The sequence below is a fragment of the Pleuronectes platessa genome, chromosome 12 (assembly GCF_947347685.1).
Source record: "Pleuronectes platessa chromosome 12, fPlePla1.1, whole genome shotgun sequence".
In the NCBI taxonomy this organism is placed as follows: Eukaryota; Metazoa; Chordata; class Actinopteri; order Pleuronectiformes; family Pleuronectidae; genus Pleuronectes; species Pleuronectes platessa.
The window spans coordinates 6,716,005-6,728,854 of NC_070637.1; the positions used below are offsets into that span (position 1 = coordinate 6,716,005).

The following is a 12,850-nucleotide window of genomic DNA, read 5'->3' on the forward strand; positions in this document are numbered from 1 at the left end:
CCTGCAAGACAGTACATGCTGAAGAAACACTTAAGTACACTGCAGGAAATCTCAATATTTCCCTCTTGCCTGTGATGAAGCAGATACAAACATCAACCAACTCGCAATGTCTTATGTAGGATCACTGTCGAGTTTGATATGAGTCAAAAGTTCTGTCTTCCATGCATCTATCAAATGTGAGGATTGACTGTGCAAGTTGTTCTGGCTAAAACAAGCTATGAGTAGCATCAACATCATCTGATATCAGACTCCTCTCGAAGAAGAAGAAGAAGAAGAAGAAGAAGAAGAAGAAGCGGTTCCAGCCACCTCATCAGAGAGGTGTGATTAATGCGTTCAATAATTTAGTACGGCCCTCGAAGGATGTTATAAAAATTGAAATGGCCCTCGATAGAAAAAAAGTTTCCCACCCCTGATATCATCGGTACCTCACTGCACACCAATACAGTGGGCTTAAAAGCATGCAGAGCCCCACTAGTGTCATATGTAAGAGCCATGTGTAAGCCTGTGAACCGAATTCATCAAATCAAACAACTTCCTTCTGCAGGTTTAGCAGTGAAAAATATAACATTGCGACAGTAAAGCTGTGAAACGGCTTTCAGATCTAGATACAGTAAAGTGGACTGGGCTGGAATATGAAGTTGCCATCCAAATACTCCATTCCTTGTTGTTTACAAATATGTGCACACAAATTTGTGTGCAAGGTTTACAAATCTGTGGGCAAGGATTACAAATCCAAGCGCACAGTTTACATACCATGGGTCTCGAGTACAGAGAGCACATATTTACAAATGGCTCTTCTTTTCTTTTTCCTTAGCTGACCCTGGGGGGCTTTATAAAAAGAAAACAGCTTCTTGTACATACCACTGTTTTGTTCTCCGACCATAGGAAGAGATCAAATACTCCTTACAAACTGAGCTCGAGCTGAAGTACTCCATGTATGACACTGCATTTAAATGTGTGTTTAAAGTGCGAGGAAAGGGACACTGTGGCCTAGTTCTTTCCCCCTTATGAGGCAGAGGCAGGACATTTTGTGTTCCGGCCTACATACACCTGAATTCTGTTCGTCCTCACAGTTATTTAGGGCAGAGCTGTATATTCAGGCTTGCACTCTTGTTATGGCTCAGCACAAACTCAATTTCCCCCCAAAAAACTGCATTGTCAAAGTCTTTGAAGCTCAAAAAACAGTTGTGTGAAAGTCATAACTCTCTGCAAATCCATGGACAAGCATCGGGAACCTTAGAGTAGACAATCTATTTTTTCAGATGCTGGTATGAGTATCACAACATCTCTCGTTACATCCATAAAACTACGCTTTCAATTTCAACTGCATCAACTTTGCTACGGATACGCCTGCACACCACTCCAGAGTTTTCGAGCAGCTACAATGGAGAAGTTTGGAAATGCTGCAGGACCCTTTCTAGTTTGAAAACTACGGGGCAGAGTTTTAGTCTCGACAGGAGGAAACAGAGATGTTTGGAAACTATGGTGTACACACTCAGACCCGCTTGCTGATTGGGTCTTTTCAGTCACAACATAACCTTTGCTGATTCGTCAGGCTCCTAACAATAGACGCAACCCCTTCTGTTAGATAACCAGCTTTAGCATTAGCCTTGACTACCGGTGTAGAACACAACAGGAATAATCAATTGCTTTAATTCTGTATTTAACAATGATACAACTCTTGGTGTACGTGAGTGGTTGTGTGTTGGTAAGGACTTGGATTCAAACTGATACAGAGCTTAACTGTTGTTTGGACAGAGATCATTTTAGTTTGAAAGCAGTTTTCAAATGAAAACTTAGTAGTACGGATGCAGCCTCTATCTGAAATCTTGGTTTATAAAACTTTGCATATGGATTTGTAAACCAAATGTTTTTTTTGTTTTTTAAAGCTGACCCTGGGTGGGGTGCAGCAATACTTTCAACACCTGTGAGTATTGGAGTGATGTTTTCACAGACCTCATGGTGTATGAATAGGAGGAGATGTTTTTGCATACACAGTACGCTCCCCTGAGGGTGTGATGGGCAGCTGGAAAGGAGGAGAGTCTGTCACAATCAATGGAGTCACATTTCAGTGGCCATTCACTGTGGAGCACTGCAGGAATGAGATTATGGATGTGTGTGTTTGTGTGCTACCAGTGAGCCAGTGTATTTGCATACCTCATAAGTAACCTGATTACTGTTGACTGTCTGCAGTAATCAGATTTCTTAAATGTCATGTACATGAGAAACTCAGTTTTCTCTAGGGAGGCAAAGGATTAAGGTAAATCTGTTAAACGTGGCTGGATTTCTGCTATAAAGACTGGTTTTCACTTAGCAGTCACCGGGTTTCTTGCAGGATTTTTAATAAAATCATGAAAAGTCAGAGAAGATAGTGCTTGGTCCAGCTGCATGACAGGTTGAAGTTTGTTACATGGGGTGGTGCATCCTGGTGTCCAAAATAATTCAATCCAAACCAGGCTCTGCCTAAAGAAATACAGTGGTTTGTGGTGTGTTGTTGTAGCGGTGCTGTCCTGTCCTCTTCCAGCACAGTGAAGAACAGACTCACCTTACTACAACCTTGTTCCCTCAGTTACAAATAGCCTCCTAAAAAAAAAATCCAATCCCTGACGGACGGCCATACAAATAGTGATTGTCCAATCGTAGCTCAGCAGCGAGACTCGGCAGGTCTTTGTGATTTCTGTCATTATTAAGAGTTTAGTGTGTATATTATCTTTTGTTAGCCTTTATTATACAATATTACAACAGCAAATGTGCAAAAAAAATGTGTGTAGTAATTGCAGCAAGACTCACACTCACTGCATTACTGTGAATGCTCATCCCAATGCATAGGCTATGTGCATACCTACGACTTAGCTTAGGTGCAGAAGCATGAATTGGGCTTAACACACACAGACTAACAATTTATATCACTTTTTACATAAAGGACTTTGGTGTGATCAGTTCAAACTGAATTTCGACAATAAATGATAAAGATAGATGATAGCACAGCTGTCACTTACTGCGCCCCCATTAAAAGGCAGGTGTAAATGGCATTGAGCTGCCAGGCAAGGATGAGACCAATTTGGGACAGTAAAAGTACCATCAACAATAATTAGGATTTTACGTTTTTCCTCTGTTATCATTATAAACTGTATTTCCGTGTAAGAATGAAAAGACTTGCATAGCAACAGTTAAAGAGAAGGTTGGCTTTGGCGAATGGTCGATAATCCCCCTGAAACTTTTGTTTTTAATTAACTAACGCTAAATAAGTGCCTTACCAAAAAGGCAACCAACCAGCCAGAATGATATTCTTAAAAAATGCTAATACATTTGACACAGAAACAATGCAGGGACACTGAGAGTATCTGAATACTGTCTTTAATTAGTTTCTATGGGCAATCATGTTTGAGCTGACGGCTAAATTAACCATAGCAGCCCAGGGTTTGTCTCACTGCACCGAGGCCACCCCGCAAATACAGTCCCTCCACACACACACACACACACACGCACATGCCCTGTATATTGATTAGGATTATAAACTACAGAGAGTTTACATCTGTCAGTCTGTCAGGCAACTTGTGTTGACTTTGTGATTTGCAACCCGAGTCTTCATCCTCTCCAATCCTCCTTATTTGCTACGAGGTTGCCTGAGCATGGGCCCAGTGAGAATGTACTTAAAAGTTTCATTCAGGTTTCCCACAGGCAACGGCCTCGGCAAGAGCACCGAGTCGCTTCCCTCTGTCATGAATTGGAGCTCAGCAAACAAGCGGTGCGAATAAGCCGAGTGTGGGCTGAACACAGTAATGCATTTCTCCTTAAAATGAACAGTGCGACCACAGAGTCAAATATGTAAGTAACCCAACTACCGCTGCAAGGGTAACACTTTAGTTTGCTCTATTAGATGCTCCTCTTATCACTTCCAGTCTTTCATTTCCCAAAGACAAAGATGGGTGGATTTATGGTCCACAATAAAGCTCTGTGTGCTCCTTCCCTTTGTAGAGGTCAGGAGAGTGAACTAGCAGCGGCGGGGAAAACGGCAGAAAGGAAAGACAACACAATCAGCAGGTGTGAGAGAATCCGTGCAGTCACTCCCTCGCCCCACCAGCCCACATCAATTCCATTCTCCTCGTCCTAATCCCTCCTCTACCCGCACAGAACGAGGCGCTGAAACAAACACCTCAACGAGCAAGAGCGACCTTTCTTCTCTCTGTTGTCACCACCACATCAAGCTGAGTGCGGCTCTTTGAAGACTCTTTGCCTCCATCACCGGGGCTGTTACAACTGTCATCACCTTCGCATCACCTGGAGCTAACAGGGTTACGTAAGACGATAATTGCACTTCAGGCATTGTGATCTGCTGGATCCAAATCAAAAACATTCAATATGACTGAATGCACGTAGGATTCATTATTAATTTAGCTTCTTCAGTTTTAGGGTGCTGGTATTGTTCAGGCTGGATCACAACCAGTGTGCTGTGAAAGGCCCTTTTCAGACCTGGAATTGATGTCTGTGTTGTGTTTTTTCACACCAGTGCAGCTGTGGCCACAACTGTTTGTCCATACTTGACCGAGCCCGTGGGAAAATGAACTGAGCCTAACCCAAACCCGACAGGAATTCAGTTGATAAGCTAGCCAAGTGACCAAACCTGACTCCAGCCTGTAGATCTTTTTCACAGTTTTGGCCCGATACTTGGACCAACCTGTCTGGTCCGGTCCCAAAGGGCTCAGATCAGGTATCCACTCTCTACTCCACAATGCATCTCCTGTGACCACCTGCGATCAGATCTGACTTCCTCGCTCTATATGCAAATACACACGTCCATCATTGTTGTTTACAAAAACCAACTGATGTTGTTTTTGCCAAGTCTGAGTTTGCAGATGGGTCCATCGTCAATGTGTGTGTGTGCGTGCGTGTTGCAGGGTGTGTGTGTGTGTGAGAGAGTCTGTATGATAGGGAAAGAGAGAGAGCAGGACCAGGAGAAAATGAATTGTACTGCACGCAGTTGTACAATGAAATCAGATTTTACTCATTTGAAACAGTGAAGAAAATATATATCAAATCATTCGTTATGGGTCAGTGTTAATGCTGCAGCAGTGGCCACAAATAAATAAATGTATGAGAAACATTGAGACGCCACTCGGTCTTTGAATGTGGCCCAGCATTTGTGTTTACATGACTACAAGATTGTGTCTCATTTAAGACTGATTAGATCTAAAATGTATTCTCAGAGTGTCTTAGAGCTGTCCACTCATTGGATCACCTGAGACAGATGTAAATACCAGGGGCCTCATTTATGGCCCTCGTGTATGCACAGAATGGAGTCTGGCAGAGGCGTACGCCATTTATAAAGCAAAAGTTGGGATTTATTAAAAAAAGCTTGAATTGATAATATGTGCACCTGCAAAAACTCTGACCCATTCGTATGAACGTTGTGTAGAAGGGAAATTGGCAGCGCAGGTGTGAGGCAGTGAATTGAAGCCACATTTCAGATCCACTGTATCATGAATATTAAACCCAGTATAATTTTTTTGTGCTTGTACGGCATAACTTTTCCATTAGCAGTCTTCAATTGTAAAAGACAATTTACAGCAAATAACTCTCATATACCATAAAATGACATTAAAGACTTGCAGAACCTAGTGATAATTTACATTGTGTATATATCATGAGGTACAATTTAAGTTAACACAAAGAAAAAATTGCTTTAATTTATTTTTCTACTCTCAGCAATTACACACAAACTTACATATCAACTTTTAATGCTTGAAGTTCAAATAACAATTCAAACTCTCAAGTATCAAGGGAACAAAAATAAACAACTTTAAAAACAGTTTTTTCCATACTTAAAATGAACTGGCGGTTTTTCTACTTGATTGATACTTACCAAGTAAACCTCCACCTACAGTTCAACTTCTTTCAGTGCTTGAACTTGAGCTAAACAAGTGCTCTTCAGTTGCTTCCAGTTTTGAATGAAGATCACTCCCAGCTTCAACTGACACTTCAGCTCGACTCGGGACTCACACCTCAAGCTACTTTATTTCACTACTCAACACGTAAACACTTCAAGCTTTAATAATTTCAGCCATTTCAACAGTTTGAAGTGAACATTCTCAGTATATTTAAAGACGAGACTAGAATAGTCAGGATACTTCATATTGAGGACTGAAGATTTATTTCTAGAAAATAATTAAATTACATCTTGCTTCTCCCCTTAAACCCCTGAGCCATATATTACATATTTATTCCTGAGATTGATGAACTGTTACACTACATTTGATTAAAGTGTTACAAGTGCAAAGTTTCTACACAGTAACTACTCAGCAGTGTGAACTGTGGCCATGCTCAGCGATCAGATAATATGCAATACGACCAGGACAGCACTCAGGCCACCTATTGTGTTACTGCAAAGGCAAATTACAGTGGACCTCCGCTGTGGTAAGAGCCTGGTAGCTGCAGGCAGCCGTGAAGTGGGGATGAATAAAGAGAGTGAGAGAAACCAAGAGTGGAGATGAAAGACAGTGGACGCCTCTGTATTCAGCGCAAGTAATCAGCCGTCTCTCCCTCTGCATCTATCTTTATCCTCAACCAAATCAGCTTCCACTCCCTCATACGCTCATCTTTGTTGGGAAGAGCATTCACACACACACACACACACACTCAGGCCGTCAGGCACACGCACACACAATGAGAGAACAGAAGTTTATTGTCCACAGATGTTAATGTCCTTTCGCTTTAACTTGGAAGATCACATGTATGCGTCAAGTGAAATGAACAGCATCAACTGCATACACCATCACATGCACGTTTTGCCCACCTTGTTAAACCTTTTGGAGCAAAAATATTTATTTTACATTACATTTCATTTAGCTGAAGCTTTATCCAAAGCAACAATAAGTGCATTCACCCATGAGGGTACAAACCCAGAACAACAACAATCATGAAAGTAAAATGTCTTCAAGAAAACCAAACTACAAAGCTCTACAAGTAAGTGCCATTTAAGTGCTACTAAATTGTTAGTTTAAACTTGTATTCAAGGTATAGTCGGAAGAGGTGTGTTTTTAGTTTGCGGCGGAAGATGTACAGCAAACAGACGTGATTTTGTTGAGTGTTTAGCTCGCAGTGAGGGAGCAACAAGCCAATTGGCAGGGGAAGAGCGGATACAAATAACAAGTAGACCCCTTGCTCAATTAAAGCAGGCAGTTGTCCATCCAGCACTCTCTCTCTTGAATACTGTGGCACATTCACACCAAGATCCTGCTGTTGTTCAAAGTACACACCAGAACCTGGAGAGAGTGAAGTGCTCCTTACCCCCGAACCCAGCTCATAGTCATCTGAACACTCTGCCATTCACCTCCTACTATGTGGAGAACTTGGAGAGTAAAATTACTCACTTGCTATGAGTGGTTGTTTTCTTTCGTGGTTAATCTACCGACTGAATGATTTATGATTTTGTTCATACGTTTTGAAAAGTACTGACAAATACCCAGCAACGCTCAAAGTTACGCACTCTACAGACGGCAAATAGAGATGGACGATGCATCTTCAATTCCTCTCACTAGAAAATCAAGCTAAGATATCCTGGATGTGAGCACTGCCGTCTTGTGCCAAATATACTGTGTGCAGCGAGTATCTGCACAGTAGTGATCACGGATTGGAGCTGCAGTATCAAAGTACAGCCGATATACACCAATCGCACGTCTGTCTCAGCTGTCTATCATGACATTTCACCATGTTTTTATACCACAAATAACTAATCGTACTACACTTATTGTATAAAATAAGCACTTGAACGTGCATTTTTTGTGATAAAAGCTACCTAAAGCTACTTTGAAAATAATATTTTAATGAGCACTTTGATTTTTGGTACATGTCCCATCCACTAACATGGAGGAGGCGGGGTAAGCAGCATATAGTGCAGCCGGCCACCAGAGGGCAATCAAACTGCTTTCTGCGTCTTTTTCAGTGACACCATCTTTATAAACAGTCTATGGTTTACTCTTACCAGCAGCCAAGACTCCATAGCAAATATTCATTTTAAGGAGTGAAATCGTGAACATTTTGTATCACGATTATAGTGACCAAAATTATCACGGTTATCAGTATTATCACGATATCATTAAATTGTCCTTTAAATGTTCAAGAACTACTAATAGACAATCAATAGTTATTTCACTTAGTTTTATATTGATATAATATTTATTATCAATAAATGTTATGATAGGATTTTCATTATCTAAGATTGACAACTTACTATGCTAAGTGCAGACACTGACCCCAAATGTCAGAGTCGGGGAATAATCTCAGTGTTTGTTAAATGTTTTTTTTTAATTTATTAGGTCACCCTGCATATCCTACTGCACAAGATTAAGGTTTTCTTTTTTTTCCCTTCATATCTTTCATTCTGGCCTCTGGTGTTTACTTACGTATCCTAAGAGGCAAATACATTATCAGATTACCCAAAATTTCTAATTAATTCTTTGAGGGGGCACAAGCCAAAAAGTTTTGGTACTGCTGCACAGGGTGCTGTACTTTCTGAAATCATGTTTCAGAAAGTCATGTTCACTGGTGTAGCAGCCAAAGAGGGGAAAAAGAGGCCACGGCTTCTACGTCACTTATTCACCACTGACTCTTTATTTATTTCTCACCTTGAATGCTGTTGTCAAAGAGTTTCAGTGAGAAAAAGCAATGCAGGAATGATCAGGACGCGCGCCTCAATCAATTCCACAGCCTTCCTCTGCTAATCAAGCTATCTGCCAAAAAAGCTATTTTGGCAGCTACGCTTGAACATCAACCTGACCGCTTGATTACGTTTGCAGCTTCTCGAGCCAAACGCTGCTCTGATATAACTGCCTGGTGTAGGCCATATGCTGTTTTCCAAGCAGCCCGAGATGTACTGTTTCTAAGAGACATGACAGGCAGCAGGAGACATCTAGAGTCGAAGTCGGCTTCCACAGCGCAGTGCAGCACGCTTCACTCACACCGTTATCAGCTCTTTGAAAGATGAACAAGGTGAAAGGGAGGCAGCTGCTTTACAAAGACTGTAGAACCAGCGCCTCACAAATGCTCACGGTGACATTAACAGATGTCTTTGTTGAATGCACACATGCCCTCCTCATCCCTGGAGTGTTTTTATTGTTGCATTAAGGCCTGCACTCTGGAGTACAACCTTGTGTCATTACATCAAGTGCACCTTTGCACCAGGGAACACGTCCAACCTCAGTTTAAAGGAAGGTATCACGACAGAGATGATACTCATAATGATGATGATGATGATGAGACTGACTCGGGACTCTGGCCAAGAACATCTCTCTCAAGCTCAGTACATCAGCGTGGCCTTGGATCAACTGCTCAATGAATGGACGAGAGCACACCACTCAGGCTTGTAGGACCACTCCTGTTATCTTCAATAACCACTCCCCTTGACGGTTGTCTGAATCAGCTGCTGGACACTTTTCTTGAAGGCTATTGACAAAAAAGCTGTAAGCTAAATTGGGTTATCCCTGTATACGGGAGTGTGTCCTAAACACACGGACATACACACTCTCACACACAAACACAAGCCATATGACCATGCCCCTGCGGAGGAATGACCTCGTTTACTTAAGTTTTTGCCTGTAACTTGGCCAAGTACACCGAGGATAGCACAGTAGCGACATAGGATTTATGCAGTCTAACCTACAGATTCAGTGATCCTATTGGATTCACTTCCAAGAGGCTTTTTCCCCTTCATCCACTGACAAGACACCATGAATTAACCTTACTTCCATGCACACACTAATCTGCTCCTAATTGTGCAATTAAGTCTATGTCTTCAAACGGTCCATATTTCAAAGCGTTCATTCAGGCACTAATGTATTTTCTCACACAGTTTGAGGAGTCGGTTTTTTCCTTTTTTCTTTTTGGGACTGTGACTGGGTGGTACTGCTACACTTTGTGCTTTGAGGGAGAGATATTCACATTATCTGCACATAAGCTCATTTGAAGCAGAAACTTTGTATGCTGTCAGTGTTCGTCGGGTCGTTAGTCAGTGTGAGGGAAATGCTAATTTTAAGGTAACATGGCAGTTTCATTGTCGCCCGAGGATAATTAAACTGTCAGAAGTAGGAACTTGGACTTGTTGCCTCAGACATAGGCCTGGGCGAGACAACGATAACTATATTTATTGCTATATAGTTTTCATCAATAGCAATACAACAAATATTAAATATATATATGTTGATATAGTTCCTCGGCATTGTGTAAGCATGGTGAGGAGATATGCACACAATTGCCTATAATGTTCTACATGTGATTGGTTGTTCTGCTATTCATTGAGTCATTCTGTGACCATAAAGAAGTTTAAATTTGAATTCTCCACTTTGACTGATTAACACTTGAGAAACAGCAAAGTATCTCCCTACTAAATCAACAAACGTCTGTCTGTCTGTGGAACGCCTTGGCATGAGTGTTGTTAATGGCCAAGGAAGCGCAGTGCAAGGTTTGGTGCGATGTCAGTATTAATACGAATATCATAAAAACCAGTGGCCAGCGCTCCGTACCAGTCAGTGGGGACTAGGCAATAACATCTTCATTGCAGACAAACCAGGTAGGATGAACCCAACAAGTTATCTGACTTCACATGACCAGCTCTACACACAACATCCAACAAACAAACAACAAAAAGGGACAGTATATTGTAGAACTGTTTGAGGAGAACAGACCAATAGAGCAGCTCATTCCAAACAGACAGGTTAAGAACAGGTACTGCACTATAGTTTTACATATCTGAGGTGGAACATTAAGGCCAATTCTGTGTTATTTCCTCACTGTGCTTCCACAATGCATATAGATATATACTGAACCATAGTTATATTGCTATTGATGAACATTAAATAGATATTGGTTGTTTATTTTATCTTGATAACGCTTTTTACTATATCCCCCTCAAACAAGACAGAAGAACTGCCTGAGTAAAATGTAAAGGAACAGTCTGGCACTTTCTCTCAGAGCCCTATCAGCAACAGTGTTCCTCTGTCAACAACATTGAGCAGAAACTTTCACAACTTCCGCAGCTGTGGTATCACATGTTAGTGCTGACTTCAAAGACAACTCCTCATCAAAGAGTTAAGACTCATGCACGAGTTTTTATTATCATTATTATCATTGCGTTTATGATTATTACTATTTGCCCGCCATTGACTTTCCCCACCATCACTCACCATCTTCCTTCTCGTCGAACACGGGTCTCTTTGAAGAACTGTTGGCCCCCATCCTCTTCTTCCACTTGCCCCAGTGAAACATTGATGCTCAGATTGCATTCCTCGCCTCTGGGATGAGAAACTACAGCTCAGTGTCGGACCCTCTCCTCACAAGACACCGACACGCGCCGCACATTTCACCCCCCGAGAGCGCGTCCGTTGTGTTTTTTTTCCCCTCTTTATTTGTCCGGTGTTTTGGTTCTGACGAGAATTTGAGCAGCCCGAGTTAAAGTCTGTAGAAACCCCAGCACAGGGGGAGAGGGAGGGAGGGAGGGAGGGGAGCAGGAGGCGGCGACCTGTGCAGTGTTCAGGAGAGAGACAGGGAGTTGAGTGAGTTGCAGCTGCGGCTTCGTGTCTTCACTGGACTCCGCTGTTGTTCAGTTGTCTTCCGGAGCTGCTGCTGCTGCCAACCAAAGCCACAGACTCGTGTTTGTCGGTGGTGAGCGCGAGAGCCGCGTCCACCTCCAGCTCGCACACGCTCAGGCAGGAAGACACCGCTGCTTTACAAAATAAAAGCACCGAACGTGTTTCAGGAGCACTGTGGTCACATACAATAAGCTCCAAGTGGTGGCAGGTATCACTGTGCGAATTTAAAATGCAGACTGTATATCATTTAGATTCACTGATTTCAACATATAGATTCAACATATAGATTCAATCATTTAAGTATGCTAGATGGATGGGTGGATGGATGGATGGATGGATGGATGGATAGATAGATAGATAGATAGATAGATAGATAGATAGATAGATAGATAGATAGATAGATAGATAGATAGATAGATAGATGAAGAGATGAAGAGATGGACAGATAGATACTTTATTGATCCCAAAGGAAGTATAGGCCTCAAGTTGCTTAAAACTCCCATACAGCACCAGAATTGGGTCTGAGGTGTTAAGCTCTAAGGTGAATGTAAAGGGCTTTCAAATAGTCAAATAGTCTAATGTCGCCTGAAACAAGAGTGTGTGAATAGTCCAATTCAGCTTGATAACAGGTTTGAGTCTGTCTTTTTTTTTTTTCAACAATTTTAAACAATTACATTGTTATCAACTGCCTTATTTCAGATTTGACAAAACAACAAACAACATCAACAACATCTGACAAGAAAATAAACTATAGCGATAGTGCGGAACACAAAACAGACATTTAAAAAATGGAAAACGTTTTTCAAGATAAGTAAATAGCAATAACAGTTATAATGGAACGAGACACAGTTGCAGTAAACACTGATGATAAGAGGCTGATACACTAGTAGAAATTACATTAATGTTTATAATATTGTGTCAACAACAAAAGATTTTGGGTGTGCAGATATTTTCTTATCTTTCAAACTTAAGTTCTATTTTTGTTTGGCACCCGCCGAAAAATATAGATGTGCATGATTTTCATGTATTTTTGGTGTGTGGTGTGTGTTTAAGGGAATGAGGCCTATGAGAGAACTTGTGATTTTTGAATATGGGCTACACAGATACAATTTGTTTGCCTGATTGAGCATACATTTGTTATTACTACTAAAATAAATAATGCTTTCATGCTGTTGTGTCTAATCATTACACTGAGGTAGGAAGTAGAGGGAAGTTGACTTTACTGGAACAGATAAAAATAAATAAATAAATAATTAAATCCTTGTAAG

At 41.3% G+C, this 12,850-nt stretch overlaps 1 protein-coding gene across 1 annotated transcript in view; it reads right to left on the minus strand.

The window, feature by feature from the left end:
* The window catches only part of LOC128453297 (serine/threonine-protein kinase 32C), an 86,726-nt gene extending 75,118 nt beyond the window's left edge, over positions 1-11,608 (minus strand). Inside the window, exon 1 of the mRNA XM_053436105.1 lies at positions 11,178-11,608. Within this exon, the coding sequence (XP_053292080.1) occupies positions 11,178-11,259 (82 nt within the window). The 5' untranslated portion in view covers positions 11,260-11,608. The remainder of the gene's footprint in view (positions 1-11,177) is intronic.
* Between the last annotated feature and the right edge of the window lie 1,242 nt (positions 11,609-12,850).